The 19,904-nt window shown below is 37.5% G+C and overlaps 1 protein-coding gene across 4 annotated transcripts in view; it reads right to left on the bottom strand.

The window, feature by feature from the left end:
- Window positions 1-19,904, bottom strand: part of Exoc6b (exocyst complex component 6B) — a 491,948-nt gene that overhangs the window by 397,376 nt on the left and 74,668 nt on the right. For 3 of the 4 annotated variants that reach the window (XR_013049947.1, XM_006991543.4, XM_076567062.1), the window contains exons 2-5: window positions 9,905-10,070; window positions 4,564-4,611; window positions 2,067-2,157; window positions 1,912-1,957 (exon numbers count right to left, since the gene is read on the bottom strand). Coding sequence is in view for 3 of the 4 variants with exons in the window: in XM_006991543.4 (XP_006991605.1) it covers window positions 1,912-1,957; window positions 2,067-2,157; window positions 4,564-4,611; window positions 9,905-10,070 (351 nt within the window). In the remaining variant the exon portion in view is untranslated. The remainder of the gene's footprint in view (window positions 1-1,911; window positions 1,958-2,066; window positions 2,158-4,563; window positions 4,612-9,904; window positions 10,071-19,904) is intronic. The other variant, XM_076567063.1, reaches the window with a different exon arrangement.

Below are 19,904 nucleotides of genomic sequence, written 5' to 3' on the forward strand. Positions count from 1 at the left end.
CACATGTAGGCAAAATACTCAAATGCATAAAATAATAAAATAGTAAATCTAAAAGTTTTAAATAATAATAAGCACTAATTATCATCTGATGATGTTAGGTAGATTAAAAAGATGCAGTTGCTTTGAGAAGTAATCAACCAGTTTCATAAAACAGTGCAACACAGAAATACAGCATGACCCAGAAATTCTACTCAGAGGTATATATTCCCAAGAGAACTTAGGGAGTATATGCCCACATAAAAATTTACAAGTCTCTAAATAGCTTTATTCATAACTAAAAAGTGAAAATAACCCAAATGTTTGTCAAATGATGAAAAAATAAAATGCAATCCATCCACACAGTAGAAAAGCAGCCCCATAAAAAGGAATAAAGTATTGATTCACACCAAAGCTTGGCTGAATCCTGAAAACACTGTAAGAGGAGAAGTCAAATGTAGACAACCTCATACAGTGTAGCCCCCTTTATATGAGACAGTTACAATATGCAAACATACAGCTATAAAGTAAAGTGGTGACTGCTCAATCTAAGGGAAGGAAGAATGGGGACAAGGTTTACTTTTGAGGGGCCTGACATATTCAGGCAATGAAGGCGAGCCTTACGAATATTCTAAAACAACACTAAGCTATAAACATAAACTGGTGGATGTTACCGTATAGGAAAAGCAACAATAATTTAATCTTTAAATTATTTAATTTTTATTTTATTTATTTTAAATAAAATTTAAATTTAAAATTAATTTAACTATTTAAATAAATAAAGAATTCACAGCTATCGCACTAATCCAAAAAGGGATGGTAAAGAACTTAGGTCTATATAAAGAAACAAGAGGGCCAGAATCACTTAAAATATATAGACAAACAAAGACTTTTTAATCTTACTTTAAAATATTTTAACTTAGAAGTTTATAGCAAAAATACAAGTATATTATAGGCACTATGCCATATTCTGAAATAAGAGCAATGACAATAATAACATCAAGGAAGGGAGGGTAAACAGAGGTATAGTTTAAAATTTTTAAATGACAAATAATAATTACATACAAATATGGGGTAGCATGAGATAATTTCATGTATACAATAGATAATGATTAAATCTATAAAGTATTTCCATTTAAATAGGTGCTACTATTACAAGAACCTTGTGTTCTATGTGATTTTCCATAATTTTTAAAGATTCACTATAAGTTAAAGAGAATTATTATAAGCTTAGAAGCAATCATTTTAAAGAAATGTAGAGGTATGGATTATAAGGCATTAGTGAAGATACAACAGAATCCTAAAATCTAGTTAACTGATTGAGACAAAAGCAGATACATAGAGCAAGAACAAGTAACAGTGAAGACAAATGGAAAATAAATTAGACTGAAAGTCATATATAGATAAGTGTATCAGGTATAAAAGATCTAAGGAGTTCAACTAGAAAAGAGATTGTCACATGTGACCTTTTAAAAAATAGCAAGATCAAGCCATGCATGGTAACATACACTGACAATCTATCTCCAAAATAGAGAAGAAAAAAAAACAAAACAGTAATACATCTATACTCCTCAAACCTGATGAGGTTATGGAAGTCAAAGAAAGACTGAAGACCACTTAAGATGCAAGTAGGGTGGCTAGAGGAATAGGGCAGTGGTTGTAAGCACTTGTTGCTCTCACAAAGGACCCACATTCAGACTCCAGCATCCACATCAGATAACACACAAATGCCTGTAACTCCAGCTCCAGAGGATCCAATGCCTTTTCCTGGTCTCTGTGGACACCCACATGCACATAGTAAACACACACACACACACACACACACACACACACACACACACACACACACACACAAATAAGAAAACAAATCTCTTTTTTAAGTATTATAAATTAAGGAAATTTTAGATTGTTCAATTTAAAAAAAAAAAACCTTACCTTTTGGTTTTCATCTGGTCCCTCAGTTTGCTGTACATCTCTAGGACTTGAAAGAGAAAACAGATCACACAGGCATCATTTAAACAAAATAAACAACTAACTAAGCTAAAGGAAATGCATCAAGAATCCTACTCCATTCCTACCTAGTTCCTCACCTGGAAGACACAGCATTAGCTTATCAACAGTGGCAGAAATATTCCTCTGCTGTAGTCGGCACTGCTTCAGCTCTTCCATCGCTATTACCAGCTTGGCAAAAGGGGGAAAAACAGAAAAGTTTTCAGTTACGTTTTCTTACTCTGCATTCAATGCATCCAAGAATCCCAGTTTCCTAGTAAGACCTACAATGCAAGCTAAGGAACTGCTTTCTTCAATCAGTGAAACATTCCTTCTCCCCACCCAGCACACATGTCTAAAACAGGCTATGTAAAATAAACCCTAAAGCACCCCTAAAGCACAAAGGCTATCCAGGAAAAAAATAAAACATTTGCCCATTTTCTCCAAACCCTGTATAGACTCCATGATTTACATTTCCTTGTGAGTACTGGGCTCCTGGAGGAAGGCAGTCCTCCTTATCTTCAACTAGGTCCCCATTTTAACAAACAAGTTCCGTATTTAAAGGATACGGCTTTTTGTACAAGATCCATTTACTGAAGATTAATTGACTCTCTTCTCATAGCCATCTCACAATGTAACAAACTATTTCTGCAGAATATGGACTATGTGAAAGGAAAAAATCTACATATCTACTTATAGGATTTATCCCACACATACTCCTAAAAATTATAGCCTTAGATATGTGAAAAGAATACAGAGAAGGTGGATGACACAGAAGAGAAATGTACTTCAAGTCAGAAAAGGTTGACTTTGAGATCAGCTTTGTTGATTATTATATAAATTTCAGATCATCTGTTCTTGTTTTTCCATCAATGAAATAATAGAAGTAACAGTCTTGGTATTGGAACAAATAAATAAATGGATGTAAAATAAAAAATAAAAAAGCGCAAATTAGAAAATTTTAAATGATAAGTTTGTCAGTTAATAGAATCAATGATTCTTTTTTAAAAGAAATATTTGTTGAGCACTCACTTTTCAACAGTTGCTGTTTAAAAAACCAGAAGAAGTGCACTGATGAATAATGTAAGTAAAATCCCCTATGTGGAGCTAATTCTAACAAAGGGAAACAAACAAAAACAACTACATGAGTAAAATCATATACCAAAAATATGATAGCAAAGTGGAGAAAAACAAAATAAGAAAAAGCAGAAAGAATGCAGGGAATGAGGGTGAGGCTGCAATTAGCAATAAGGTCCTCGGGGAAGATCTTATTAAGAAATATATAAGCTAGGTGAGGTGCATATCCCTATAACCCAGGTCGCTGGAGACTGAAGCAGGAAGACAGTTATAAGTCCAAGGCTAGCCTAGACTACACAGTGAGTTCTAGGCTAGCCTGGGCAACATAGTAATATCTTGTTTGAAAAAAATACAGATATTTGGTTTATTATCAGACATGAAATAAGTAAATTATAACAAAAAAAAGGAAGGGGGAAGAGGGGGAGGGAAGGGGAGGGAGAGCTAGTGAGCAAAAGAAAATAATATAAACCAGGTATGGTGGCATATGCCAGTAATCACAACATTGGAAAAGTGGAGGTGGAGGTGTGGTGGTAATCTAATTGTACTGAAATGTGATTTTGATTGTATGTTAATAAATAAAGTTCAGCCGGGCGTTGGTGGCGCACGCCTTTAATCCCAGCACTCGGGAGGCAGAGCCAGGCGGATCTCTGTGAGTTCGAGGCCAGCCTGGGCTACCAAGTGAGCTTCAGGAAAGGCGCAAAGCTACACAGAGAAACCCTGTCTCGAAAAACAAAAACAAAAAAAAAAATAAATAAATAAATAAATAAATAAATAAAGTTGCCCGGGGGTCAGAGCTATTAGAGCCATAGCAAGAGTGTGGCGGTGGTGGCACACGCCTTTAATCCCATAGATATCTGTGTGTTCAGGGATATAGCCAGCATTGGAGACATATGCCTTTAAGACCTAGGGGGCTGTACATTCAGACAGTGACGAGGCAGTCACGTGTTTGGGTTTACAACCAATGAGAAGGCAGAACAAAATACTTTAAATAGACGAACAGACAGGAAAGAGAACCCTGATTCGGGAAGCTGGGACACCGCAGGCGGAAGGGTGAGATTTTAGCTCTGAGCTCTGACCTCTCGGCTTTCTCTTTTGCATTGTTTCTGTGTTTCTTATTTAATAAGACGGTTGGTTACATCTATATGGAGGGATCAGTTCAAAGAAGGCTTTAGTTACATGAGACCCTTGCTGGGGGAAAACAAAAAAAAACAAAACAAAAACACATAAGAGAAGGGTGGAGGCAGGTGAAGATAGAGGAGGAACATTGCAGCAGGTATGGAGGACTAATTAAGGATTTTCTTTTTTTTTTTTTTTAAGACAGCGAAAGGGGGCTGCATCTTATTTCATTGTGACCTGTGGTGTCTGTATTTATTCAGGTGTCTGTTTTATTCAGGTAAACACTACAAGAAGTAATAATTCCAACACACTGCTTAAATTCTTATAAGCCACAAAGTGAAGAACAGTCATCCAAAGAGAACAGCACAAAACAGAAAAACTTTGTCAAAAGGAAACTGGCCTTACTTCCTTGCCCTCATGTTGCAGTTTTCTATTGGTATCCGTCACTTGGTTCTGTGGAGAGAAGACAATTTAAACTCATAAAAAACAAACACTTGGATGATAGTTGGATAAAGATCAAACTTTAATATGAAAAGCCTGGGGTATCTCTAAATACTTTCTGTATTCCAGCACATGAGGATACAGCTGCTCTCTCTGCAACTTAAATTCTTTATCAACTGTTCTCCTAGACATCCCCATGACCTTTGCAAAAGGAAAAGAAAAGCTGACCAAGAGATATGTTTGGTTTAGACAGAACATTCCAAAGTAAGGTACTATAGTATCCCAAGATCACATTGTAACTTTGGACAGAAAAGGAAAAAGGGGGGGAAAAGAGAAATAAATAAAATGGAAAATAATCCAAAGAGTTTTACCATTTGTACAATGTTTAGAAAACAAATGTTAACACAGACATTTCTTATTTCACAATTTATTCCTGAAAAGGCTAGGTATAATTTCAACTTTATAATGCAAGTCAAGTTTTTACTAGTTATTATCCTAATTCTACAAACTGAATTATTTAATAATTTGGGGTCATTAATTCATAACAGCTTCTAATACTTCCATATCCCCATTAATTTCACCATCAGACAGTCAAAAATATGTGACTAAGCCTTAAATGAGCTATGATTTATAATTTAAAGGAACAAGCACACACCTTTTCAATTATCTACTTTTGATGTTTCCACTAATATAAAAAAATAAATTTTTAGAATAGTAATTTCCTTATCATCTCAGACATTATCAAAATATGGACAATATTAACTTCTACACTTCTTACATAGAGACTACCTAGGCTTCCACTAGTGACTGGTGATCCTTATACTTTTACCACATCTCTCAACCCAGTATTTCCCACAGTGTCCCTTACAGCAAAAAGAAATATTAGTTGATGTTATTAACACATAGGCACACATGCATTGCATACATACACACACAGAGGGGAGAATAACAAACACTATAAATGCTCAGGAAAGTAACATAATATAAAATGTTTTCCAAACTTATTTGATTCAAAATCATCTCCAGAAACTAGTTTTTCATAAAACATATTTTTTATCTTAAATTACATACTATATCTGAATAATATAATCCACAGCAGATTAGAGTATACACTCCTACTTTCAAAGACAAAATAAAATCCAACCTCTTCCAGAAAAAAAAGATTTTATGAAATCTGAGAAAAAGAGGCAACAAATACTTATATTACATCTTAATTATTTTCCTAAGAGCACCATATGTGAAAAACACCATTAACCAATAGACTGTGAGCTCAATGAGAGGCAAGATAGAATGTAGCTGCCAAGTGTAAATCTAAGGCATTCACTGAAGCATCACTTTGAACAAGGGCAGCAATCTGTTTTCATTACAGCAAAATAGTTTTTCAGGTCACAAAATCTCTGCAGTAACTAATCAACAGGAATGCAGCCATAAATAAAATGTTATGTGCTGGTGTGGCTAGGTCCCATTAAAACTTTATTTACAGCAATAAGAGGCAAACTGGATTTGGCCTACAAGCCAGAGTTGCTGTGCCTACTCTAAAATAAGAGCAGATCAAATGATGAGAATGACATTCAGATATCATGTGTCATGAAGGCCACTGACAAACTGCAGCATGATTAAATGTAAAGTTTTAGAAGCCAAATGTACATCACATGAAAAACAAATGAAGTGATTTCATCCCACAGGTAAAGGAAAACTCATTGGAGATACTATATACTATACCTGGACCCTGTACACTACACCCCACACCTAAACGATGGCTCCCTCGAATATCTTGAAGAGCTAGAAGAAAGGTTGCCCCTAATAAATGCCTATAACTAGAAAGTAGGATTCCGCTCAAAGTAAGAGAAGGCTTTCAAGCAATGTGAATAAAAATGATATGGTTAAAATGAATGACAGCATTATCACCTTCAAAGTACTTAATCAATAATAAATTGGATGTTTTTTCTAGACCTATTCTAGAGGTCTCCCAAAATTAAAACTTCCAGTATAACTACATTTGCCACTATTGTTCATACTAAAACAGCCCTGTTCATTGCGTCATTTCTCAATGTTTCTAACCTCAAACTGACATACATTTTATATTAAGCCTCAGGAATACAGACACATACACAGAGACACCAGAGATACACATGGGGCACAGACATACACAGAAAGAACACACACACACACACACAGGCACACAGAGACACATACACAGACACATGAATGGAGAGAGATAGAAACAGTGTCTCTCTCTCTCTCTTTCTCTCTCTCTCTCTCTCTCTCTCTCTCTCTCTCTCACACACACACACACACACACACACACACACACACACACACAATTTCAAGAAACAATGTTTATCTTTACTAGACATACTACATTTTTATTTCCTATTCAATTCTATTATGCTTTTTTCAAGTTTTGTTAGAAATGCTGATCGATGTCCGCTAAACTGATTTCATACAAACCATCACCAAAAACATCTCTACAGGAGCCTAATCTATGTTAATGGTAAAAAAGATAATAGCTATTTTAATTCAAGCAGATAACTATTCTGTACACCACATTGAAAAAAGGCTATATCAACTGTCTAGGAAGACACTTCTAATTCAAAACACAGGTATGAAAGTGCATTTACATACAAACATATGTATAAATACTCGTATACAGATGCTATGGAACCAAAATAATGGGCATCATGGAAAGTGTAATGTCATTTTATTAATTAGTGTTATAAGTAGTTAATACTTAAACTTTTCCACTTTTAAATTCTTTTCTAGAGTTAAGAATCTCAACATTCTTCACCTAGGTCAAACGGGTGCCCTAAAATAGAGCTTACCAGGTGTGTAGCTCAACATTATTCCCAACCTTCAGAGTAACTGGTTAGAGTCTGAAGCAACCAAACATACCAAACTCAAAAAACACAGTCAAGTTTTCCTTCACAGGCATTCTGACCAATCTCAAGGAATTTGCAATTTGAATCAATAGGAGAGAAAACAGGACAAAAGTGAGTATCAATCACCAATAAAAGTCAGCATCTGGTAAGATTCCAGGCAGTATTCCATACTATCTGGTCTAAATCATATTCCACATCTTTTATACCCTTTGGCCCACTATGGAATAGGATCCTAAGTATCTGTGAGAGAAGTTTGCAATACATAAGAATTAAAAAACACAGAAAAGAATAATCAAGATTGTGATAGGAACTATGAGGGCTGAATGAGGACAAACAGCACATTATCAAAAGACTTGTTACATCTAAAATGGGGGAAGCATCTACGAAGCATAGAGAAGAGAGAATTATTTAATATGTTGGCAATATCCTGTTTCTCAAATAGATGAATTCTATCATACAAATCTTAGGATCCAATGTATTTGAGATTTCAAATGTTGGAAACTTTTATATAAGTAATGATATTTTATATAACATATTGCATTCTGTGTATGTTATATAATGTCCCACAGCTGGAAACAGTATAGCACCTATATTCAAACACATTGATATTTCTGTAGTTAAACACAAAAATTTACATTAAGTAAGTTGCAAAGTTTAATGGTTTCATATCCATTTCAGTCATGTTTTGCATTTACATAATTTTTTTAAACTACTGCAGTTTTAGACTATATTTTCTAATAGCTTGCTTAGCCTTTCAATAAAATTGTTTCTTTGACTTCAGTTGAAGTGAGGGAGGAGGGATTACAGGAGCAAGTGAGGTCAAGATCATGAGGAGGGGTGGGGGGGAACCACAGAGATAGCTGACCCAAATTGATGGGAGCTTACGGCTCTGGCCTGTCAGCTGGGGAACATGCATGGGACCAAACTAGGCCCTCTGAATGTGGGCAACAGTTATGTGGCTAGATCTGTTTGGGGAGGCCCTGGTAGTGGGACCAGGATTCATCCCAGGTGCATAAAATGGCTTTTTGGGCAGAATACCTTGTTCAGCCTTGACACAGGGGAGAGGTGCTTGATCCTGCCAAACTTTGTTGACTCCCCAGGGAGGCCTTACCCTCTCTGAGGAGCAGTGGGGGGTGGGATTGGGGGCATGTGTGGGGGGCAGGAGAATGGGAAGAAGGGGAAACTGGGATTTGTATGTAAAATGAAAAAAAACTTTTTTAAATAAATAAATAAATGGAAAAATATTAAATGGCTGGAAGAAAATTATTAAAAATTGTTTCTTTGCTTTTATTTTTAGCAATATATTCTTTGAGTTGAATTTTATATTCATTGTCAAGTTAACCCCATGCAGAAAAAAATCCTATTAAGGATTCTAATTCAGATTCCAACAAGAAAAATAAAAGCATAAAGACTAGAGAGAAGAAAATAAAACTATTATTACTGACAGATGAGTTTTCACAGAAAATGCCAAAAATCTAAGCTGTCTAATATAACAGAAATTTAGAATAGTCTTCAGATCAACAAGCAAGGTCACCTGTCTAAGAGAAGGGATCGCCTGAGACCAATCTCCTTCCTGAACATGAATCTTCACCCTGTGGGCAGCAGCACTCCACAGCCACCAGGTCTTCCCACCTTGGCCTTTCAAGTAAGTATAGCAGTGCTTTAACTTGAGGAGAGCGGCTTCCATCAGCAAAGACGCTGGTGACTTTAACAGCAATCTCTTGAAAGAAGCAGTCACTACTCACTTGTTCCAATCCACTGGTAGGTATTCCAATTAAACTAACTTAAAAGAGTACTCTTTACATCCAAAAAGCCATAATCTTATTTATGTGGGTTTGGATATAAATTCCTTTCCTTATTTCATACAAATCCTTACTATACAAAGATACAATGAGACACATCTGTAATCTCAGCACTTGGTAAGCTGAGAAAGGAGAATCATAAAGTTTGAGGTCAGGCAGGATACATAGGAAGAATCTATCTCAAATCATCATCATCATCATCATCATCATCATCATCATCATCATCATCTTAGGAGAAGTCAAGAGATGAGAGTGAAGAAATGACATAGCCAGATGGATGGAACCTGAAGTTCTATACTAAGGATGCTGACTGTGTTCTCTCAAACCTAACCAAAGGGAGCTACGCAGGTTTTTAAACCAGGAAAATAATGTGATCATATCTAAACTGTACACGTACTTTAGTATGATCACTTCATACCAATTTTGTGGTTTTGGTCAGGCTGTCCATGTACCTTCACCTCAATTCTACATTTGAAAAGAGGGAGCAAACAATATCTACCCCATGGAAATAAAGCAAGCCTGTCCTACAACATGTCACACAGTATGGGCCCTACTCTTTCAATCAGAACTACTCAGAACCCCAAAAGAGGACAGAGGAGCGAATGTCCGGCAGCGGCTCCTTACTTTGAGTTTCTGGGCTTCCCCTCGTACTTTCAGCAGTTCAGTAATAGAGTCCACAAAGCCCTGGTAGTGAAAGTTGCACATTTTCTCAATTTCTCGGTCATGATTGCGGATGCGAGTTTCTAGCTTCTCCATGAATCGTCCGTGTTCCTCACCATCATAGACAGACCTTTAAAGAGAAAATGGCATGACGATTACAGCACTTCTGAGAAGAGAATTACAAACCCAGAAGAAACTTCTATAGAAACTAGGTAGGCAGGATACATAAACTACCAACTGCATCCATATTGTCCTCATGGTAAATGAGTCCTGGTTTTGTTTTAGGAAAATCAAAAAAGTTACTTTCTAGTTCATTTTAAAAAATTTGATACACCATAGGACTGTTATCACAAAGTAAAAGACTTGAATTACAGCTCCTATCCCTTTCTCCATTTAGCTCATCTAGAAAAACTCAATTTCAGTAAATTCAACTATTCAGTTACCCCATGACTCCATCCAAGAAGCTGAAGATTACTGAAAAATCACAGTCAGGCTAGCTGGATTCAGTATAACTACACAGCTACAACCTAAGAGTCATTCAACAGCACTACAAAATCCTACTAGAGATGGGATATCCCTTGTCCAAAATGCTTGAAAACAGAAATATTTCTGATTGGAGGAGTTGGGGGAATATTTGTACAAGTTATCCGGTATATAAAACTCAAATCTGAGCAGACAATTCATTATGTTTCCATATATAGTTTATAGCCTGAAGGTAAATCTATGCAATGTCTTAGTGAATTAGTGTTTTGACTACAACAGGACACACACATGAGGCCAGCCTAGCATTTTCCACTTATGACAGCTGTCATGTGTTTCTTACAAGCATTTCATACTTGAGATTTTTAAATTAGGAATGTTCAAACCGAGTAACGATTAACACCTCAAAAAAAAAAAAAAATCACTTTGTAGTCTCCAAAATCTCATAGTGTGGGAGCCTGACTTTCTCCTGCCTCAGTGTTCACTCTTCCCACTCAGCTACTGTTCTAACTATACACTTCTCAGAAAAAGGGAGGGGCATACACTTAACTGTTTCCTCTTCCCTCACAAAAACCAGCCAACCTGCTTACCTCTGTACCTCCTCTTTTTCTGCTCTCCACACACAGAGCTTATTTACAGTTAAGTATGCTAGTTCTAGGACAGCCTACCCTACAGAGCAAGTTCCAGGACTGCCAAGGCTACACAGAGAAACCCTGTCTTGAAAAGAAAAAGAAAGGGAAAGAGAAAAGGAACAGGAAAGGGAAAGGAAAGAAAAGAAGGAAAGGGGAAGGGGAAGAAGGGAAAGACAGGGAAGAACAGGAAGAAGAACAGGAACAGAACGGAACAGAAACCAACTTCTACATCATATGTATTTTTCCCTCTCCACCAGATTATTCTCATTTCTGTATAAAGGTCACTGAAAAACTTGCCCTGAACTACACATCCCATCCCAGCTACCATCTAGTTTATCTGCTCTCCATCCTAACAAGACACCTTTCCACTTCTTCACCTCCCACTAGATCAAGCATTCATTTTACTCCTAATAGCAGCCTCTGTTGAGGTTCAGCACTCACTCCTTCATTAAGCACTCTCTTCTGGAGATGTAAACGGTAACCACACTAACATGGATTTACCTTTTCACTGACACACCTTTTCAATCTCCCTTCTAGAGCCTCCTAACTCTATTTCTCTATGCTCCCTCACCAAGTAATCTAATGGCTCAAAAATACCACTCATATAGTACTGACTTCCTAATGTACAACCTACAAAGCAGAGCACTGCCCTGAACTCTAAACACAAATTTCCTGATACTACTACACTACTCCAACGGGATTGTTAAAAGCCATCCAAATATAGTGAAGAAAAAAGAATATTTATTGACCCATCTCCATTCCCAAACCAGTTCCTTCCAGCACCCCCAATACACACACACACCACTACAATTAATGACATTTATTCAGTTATGTAAGCCAAGTATCTACAATCATTTCTCATCCCTATGTCCATCCTCTCCCCATTAAATCTACTAAGTCATGACAACTCAACCTCTAAAACATGTTTTAGAACTGAACACATCCACCAGCTTAAGTCTCTCTAAAGGCTTCTGTATTAGTCAAGGTTCTCTAGGGGAATAGAATTTATAGAATGAAGAGAGAGAAAAAGAAGAAAATTAAATGTACATGGAATTTATCATATTATAATATATTATATTATATTATATTATATTATATTATATTATATTATATTATATTATATTATATATGGAATTTATTATAATGGGTTATACAGGCTGTGGTTCAGCTAATCCAATAATGGTTGCCTATTAATGGAAGGTCCAAGACTGAATGTCTCAGCTGGTCTTCAATAAATACTGAAATCCCAAAGAAGTAGGCCCTAATGCCAGTAAAGGAATGGGCTTACATTGAGAGCAAGAGCAAGCAGGAAGAGAGAGCTTCCTTCTTCCATGAAGCTATAGGTTGCTAGCAGAAAGTGTGGCAGATTTAAGGTCCAGATTAAAGGTGTATCATCCCACCTCAAAGATCTGGATTAGAAGTAGGTCTTCCCACTTCAAATGATATAATTAAGAAAAAATTTCTTCACCAGGTGTGGTAGCACTCACCTTTAATCCCAGCACTCAGAGAGGCAGGCAAATCTCTGTGAATTTGAGGCCAACCTGGTCTACAGAACTAGTTCCAGGACAGCCAGGGCTAAACAGAGGAACCCTGTTGAAAAACCCAAAAGGAAGGGAGAAAGGGAGGTGGAGGGAGGGAGTGAAAAAATCCCTCACAGGTGTGCCTAGCCATTTGAATTTAAGTTAATTCCAGATGTAGTCAAGATCACAACCAAGAATAGCCATCACAGTTTACCTTTAAAAAGAAGAGAAAAATCTGAATCTTTATCATGGGTATGACTCCACATAACCCAGGTTTTCTCTCCAGTTCCCATCCTTGACCTACCTCCAGTATCTATGCTACAGTTACAATGACATTTTTTTTAAAAAATTGCTTTTATTTTATGTGTATGAGTTCTTTGCCTGAATATATATAAATATACCTTGTGCATGCCTGAATATATGTTTACCTTGTGCATACCTGTGAATAGCTGTGAGTCATCATGTGGTGCAGGGAACTAAAATAAGGTATTCTGCAAGAACACTGAGTGCTCTTAACTACTGAGCCACTGTTCAGCCCTCCAGTAATGACTTTATTTTTAAGCCTCTCCCTGCCTCAAGGATTTTAATATTCTTGAGCTAACTGATGTTTATCTTTATGTCCTCAAACAATTTCATCATTATCACCCATGATTTATTCTGATTCTTCCTATAATCCACCTGAACTAGATTACATACTCAAGGTCAAAAACTTAGCCTTCTACATTCACCAAAGTGGTGGAATAAGTAAATACACACTGACTGGAACAAACCAAAATTATATCTGATCCCTGATACTCCTTCAGCAAACACATATTTGCTTACTGCCCATGTTTTCTGAGTCTAGAGTGATATATGGTACAGGATCATCACAAACTTATCCTGTGGGATAAGAAAATTCACTTTCCTCAGATGTCAGTTCCACTACCCAAATTAAGTGTCACACACAAACACACATGTGCATGCACAGGACACACCATAATGCCAGTAAAAATTCTCAACACTGACTTCAGTAAAAACACAGCAATCAAGATTCATTCCCCTTCCTTGTGAAGAAAAGAAAAAAATTATAAACAGCCCTCCAAGTGGATGATTTTATAGCAAGACTATCTAGAATCCACAAGATAGAACCTACCACTGACGTTTCAGTAAGTTTCAAGCTTAACTTTCAAAGAATGGAAAGCAATCTTCTAAGGAAAGACACTCAAATTCCTTGTTATGTGAAAAACTAGGGTGGGGAGGATAACTGAAAATCCTCAAACTTAAAGACATAGGCTGATATTCACTTTTTTAATTTTTGGTTTCAATTTCAGTATATTCTGTATCAGTAATAACCTCTATGTTAGGTTATACCAGAAAAGATTTTCATTCCTTCTCTCCAAAGACAAATAACAAACTTGAGGGGAAAAAAATCCCAAGGTTCAGAAATTCAGGAGCCAGGTATGGTGGAACATAATCCCAGCAAGTGGGAAGTGGAGGCAGGAGAATGAGGAATCCAAGGCAAGGCTAACTAAATAGTGTGAGGCCACCCTAAACTATGTAAGGCCTACTCAAAGAAAAATAAGAAACGGCAATAAATTTAGAACTTAGACTTATTTAGATAAATAATACTACCCTGGATTTCCTATTAAAAAGAAAATCAAAGTAAGAAAATGTGGATTTCAGCTGACTGATTGTGGGGACTTGGTCTTGGCACTGTAATTAGCTACATCTTTGGCCAATTCAATTAAGCTCTCTGACCTTCAGAGCATTCTTTTACAAAATAGCAAACAGCAAACAATTACAATTTCCCCTGAAGTACTAGCTGAGCATTAAGCTTCCCAATTCTGGCGAACATTAAGAAAGAGCAAACATTCTGAGGACAGAGGTGGTGGTTTTAATCTCCTTATCAGTGTCACAGAATTTCTACTTAGATCTTCACAATTATAACTCTCTCTTCACTTATGATGTTGACTGACTTTAAAGGTTTACAGTGAGCCTTCAGAGTAAAAAATTTAAAAATTAAAGTAAGAAGTGATTGAGGCAGAGCACCCAGGTCTGTAATCTTAGTATTCAAGAAGCTGAGCTACAACAGTGATTAGCACTAAGCCAAAAAAACAAAAACAAAAACAAAAAAAAGTAGACTTCAAATCTAAAACACACACATCTAAATGAAGGAAAGTGGACACTGTTTAGAGACCCTTATATTTTGCATTTTGTGCAAATTTACAGGTTCCACAACTACCAAGCTTTGCGTGAATTTTTGTCTATATGCAAGTGAAAGGATATATAGTTTCCATGTGGCTATAAAATAGGTGAAAATACACTTGCATTTTGTGTATTCAATTACAAATTGTTTCTACCACAGTAAAAAGCAAATGTAAGCAGACCTCATAGTTCACATTGACTCAGCATTTCAAATATATTTCAGCATAAGCCATCAATGAACAACAGACCTAGCACATATAAACGGCAAAAATAAATAAATAAACAATTCTTAAACTCTGGAAAAGTTAAGAGATCTACTAAGTTAGCTTTATACTGGCACTATTCTTAAATAAGTATAGCACTATTTTCTCTTCTGAACAAATGACTTCAGGTGGAGAAAGACTGCCATCTAGTGATGACCAATTTCTAATATCCCTTACAACATGAATTTGATATAATCAAATAAAACAGACTGCTGAAAAAAAATTTTAAAACTACATTTGATCAAATCTGTGGGTCCAAGGCAGAGGATGTAGCTCAACTGGTTAAGGGGAGCCTTCATACAGAAAGCCCCAGAACTGAATAAAACTGGTGGGATATGCCCATTATGCCAACACTAGAGAGGCAAACACAGGAGGATCAGGAGTTTAAGGCCATCCTCAGCTACACAGCAAGTTTGAGGCCAGCCAGGGCTACCTGAGACCTTATCCCCACCCCCAAAAATTAATTTATTAATGTATAAAAGGCAGAATCTTAAAAAGGTTGACTGCTTGAAACATTATTGTACTTCTCTGTGCTTTTGACACAAGATACATACATAACAGTTAAACAAGACTATGGAACACATAATCATGCGGTTGCTTATCTATGTCATTGCAAGAATATTCTAGTACTATAAAAAGTAAACAAGAAGAAATGCTTAGAAATTAACAGTGATTTTTGATAGCCTAAAGTTTGACGCAAGTAAAATGGAGGCCTAAAGAGTATGATTTCCAAAACCTCCCTAATAAACCAAAGGATTTTACAAAAGTATATTTGTACATCCTAGTGTGCACCGCTAATAATATACTTTGATACATCATAGTGGTTCCATATGCCTCTTCCACCTAGATTTCAAAAGCATATTTTAAAAGTTTTTAACTGATAAAGTGGCACTTAAAGTTTGAATTCAACAAATATTTACCATTATCCTACACTAAACCACTACAGAATTATATGACTTGCATAAGGCCAAAATCAGCTTCAATCTGTTTTTTCCAAAGACATGGAAGGAGCTATGTAGGGTGATACACACTTACAATCTCTGCACTCAGGAAGGTAAGGTCAGCCAGGGCTAAAAAGGAAGGCCTTGCTGAGGAAGTAGAATGGGAGCTGGACTGTAGGAACCTCAGCACTTCGGAGGCAGATTTCTGTAAGTTTGAGGCCAGGCTGGTCTACAGAGAAAGTTCAAGTTCCAGGACAGCCAGGGCTACAATGAGAAACCTGGTCACAGAGAGAGAGAGAGAAGAGAGAAGAGAGAAGAGAGAAGAGAGAAGAGAGAAGAGAGAGAGAGAGAGAGAGAGAGAGAGAGAGACAGAGAGAGACAGAGAGAGACAGAGAGAGACAGAGAGAGACAGAGAGAGACAGAGAGAGAGAGAGACAGAGAGAGAGACAGAGAGACAGAGAGACAGAGAGAAAAGGAGGGGGGGAGTTGGAGTGAGGAATTCCATTGCAGGATGAGCCAGTTGTGAATTAGCTATATCTACATAGTAACTATTGACTTTTTTTTTTTTTTTGAGTCCCAACTCTGGTGTTTCACCTTTCTATCCTACCACAAGAGGTAAACACTAAGTATGTTAACTGATCACTTTTTCAGTGATCAGTTAACATACAGGTGTGTGAGACAACTCTCACCAATGAGAAGGGAAATTTGTTAGTGAAAAACCAAACAAAATATTCCCTGGAGGATGCAGAAAAAGAGGATGCTTTTCTTATCTTAAACACTGCCCTGTGAAAATAAGACACTTATAGGCAAGAAAAGCAACTACCCTAAAAGAGAGGAAATTGTGCCAATAATCTGGGCTTTAAAAGTGAAAAATACTGTCTCCAGATACTCTACATGTCAGTGAATTTCCAACTATTAAAGCCACTTTCCCTCTATATTGTGGTATTTACATAGCAAAGTATCCTAAATGACAGAATGTTGTGCAATTTTCAAGGTAGCAGGCAAATCAAAAAGGCAGACAACAATCGGTATCCACTGCTTTATAAGGACTTCAGTCTCCAGCTTCAACTATCCTTCCCTTTTCTTCCATTTCAAAGTAAATCTCATCTACTCTTACATCTACAGCTCAACCTAACTTCTTCTGAGAAACCATCTCTAATCACTTAGTGCCTTTCATGCCCACCTCGTTTGTAACTACTGCCCTCACAAAACTTATTAAACTATATTCTAACGGCCTGTTCAATTATCAATCTCCTCATACTAGAACATGAGTTTCTCCTTGGGTAAAGACTGTCTTATCCATTTTTATCTCCAGGTGCTTTCAAAGGAGATAAAATCATGGTGGAAAGATTCTACCATGCACACGGAAAATGTGAAAAGAGGGAAGAGAAGACAATGCATGTGGATTTACCCTTCTTTCAGCGGTGGAGACAAGAGTAATGCAGGAGACCAAACATATCTACTGAGATGTCATGAGACCAAAGAGAACTTAAGACACAAGGGACTAAGCATTTTAGTTTGGGGTTTTGGTTTTGATTACCCAAGAAAAAAATCCCAGAGTTTGTTCTGGTCTTTCCTTTTTCGTATATCTTTTTTAACTTGCCATGGTTTTATCCCTCAAACATTTTCTTCTCATTAAACTCCATAAAAGCATCATTAGTATTTTTGTTTATTCCAAAAGTTAAAAATAAAGTGGAAAAACAGATTTGAGCATGATGTTGAAAGAGAACTACAAGAGGTCAAATGGAGTTTATATCCCTTCTCTTTACTTCAGTATGTCTATTGATTGTATTCAAACTTCAGTATTACAATTTGAATGTTCTGGGTACAAAAGAAAATAAACCATTGCATATCATCATCAGTACCTGGAGAAGCATATTGTAATCAATGGAATCTAAACTGAGCACAAAACCTGTGACAGTTAATATTGTTGATCTGTCAACTTGTCTAGGATCACCTAGGAGACAAGTCTCTGGGAATGGCCATGATGCTGTTTCTAGATTAGATTTAACCAATCTGGAAAGACTTACCTTACATGGGCTAGAGCAGGTTCTGAACCTTCCTAATACTGCAACCCTTTAATATAGTTCCTCATGTTGTGGTGACCCCTGTCTTAGTTAGGGTTTCTATTGTTGTGAAGAGACACCATGGCCATGGCAACTCTTATAAAGGAAAAACATTTAATGGGGTGGCTTACATTTTCAGAAGTTTAGTCCATTATTGTAACTAGAGTTTTCCTGCCTCGCCCACAGTCAGGACAAATCTCTATCACCCGCCAGTCCCACAGCCACTCAGACCTGACCAAGTAAACACAGAGACTTATATTGCTTACGAACTGTATGGCCGTGGCAGGCTTCTTGCTAACTGTTTTTATAGCTTAAATTAATCCATTTCCATAAATCTATACCTTGCCACGTGGCTCATGGCTTACCGGCATCTTCACATGCTTCTTTTCATGGTGGCGGCTGGCAGTGTCTCCTTACACCTCCCTGTTCTTTCTTTTCTCCTCTCTGTTAGTCCCGCCTATACTTCCTGCCTAGCCACTGGCCAATCAGTGTTTTATTTATTGACCAATCAGAGTAATTTGACATACAGACCATCCCACAGCACATTATCATCATGGTTCAACACGGCGACATGCAAGTAGACATGGTACTAGAGAAGTAGCTGAGAGTCCTACATCTTGACTTGAAGGCAACAGGAAATTGTCTGGGTGTAGCTTGAGCATAGGAGACCTCAAAGCCACCCCCACAGTAACACTTCCTCCAACAAAGCCACACCTACTGCAATAAGGCCACACCTCCTATTAGTGCCACTCCCTTTGGGAGTCATTTTCTTTCAAACCACCACAACCTCCAACCATAAAATTATTTTTGTTGCTACTTCATAACTCTAATTTTGCTACTGTTATGAATCACAATGTAAATATCTGTGTTTTCTTTTTTTTTTTTTTTTTGGTTTTTGAGACAGGGTTTCTCTGTGTAGCTTTGCGCCTTTCCTGGAGCTCACTTGGTAGCCCAGGCTGGCCTCGAACTCACAGAGATCCGCCTGGCTCTGCCTCCCAAGTGCTGGGATTAAAGGCGTGCGCCACCAACGCCCGGCTAATATCTGTGTTTTCTGATGGTCTTAGGTGACCCCCCCCCAAAGGTTGAGAAACACTGGGCTAGTGTCTAAGACACAGTAAAAAGGAAGAAGCAAGCTGAACACCACCATCTCTTGGAACATGATCCATGAATGAAGCTGTATGAGATTTCTGAGACATTGTGAGAAAACTCCAAGTAAACAAGACAAGAGCCTTGTAACTTCTTTTTTTTTTTATTTTACAATACTATTCAGTTCTACATAATAGACACAGATTCCCTTGTTCTCTCCCTTCCTGCCCCCCTCCCCTTCCCCCCAGCATACCCCCCATTCCCACCGCCTCCAGATCAAGGTCTCCCCCGAGGACTGGGATCGACCTGATAGACTCAGTCCAGGCAGGTCCAGTCCCCTCTTCCCAGATTGAGCCAAGCATCCCTGCATAAGTCCCAGGTTTCAAACAGCTAACTCATGCAACGAGCCCAGGACCTGGTACCACTGCCTAGATGCCTCCCAAACAGATCAAGACAATCGACTGTCTCACCTATTCAGAGGGCCTGATCCAGTTGGGGGCCCCTCAGCCTTTGGTTCATAGTTCATGTGTTTCCATTCATTTGGTTATTTGTCCCTGTGCTTTATCCAACCTTGGTTTCATCAATTCTCACTCATATAGACCCTCCTCTTTCTCACTAATTAGACTCCCAGTGCTCCACCAGGGGCCTAGCCATGGATGTCTGCATCCAGATTCCTCAGTCCTTGGATGGGGTTTATGGCACAACTATTAGGGTGTTTGGCCATCCTATCACCAGAGTAGGTCAGTCCCGAGCCTTGTAACTTCTTTTCCTCTGTAACAAGTTGTTCTTGGA

The sequence above is a fragment of the Peromyscus maniculatus genome, chromosome 3 (genome assembly GCF_049852395.1).
Source record: "Peromyscus maniculatus bairdii isolate BWxNUB_F1_BW_parent chromosome 3, HU_Pman_BW_mat_3.1, whole genome shotgun sequence".
Taxonomy (NCBI): Eukaryota; Metazoa; Chordata; class Mammalia; order Rodentia; family Cricetidae; genus Peromyscus; species Peromyscus maniculatus.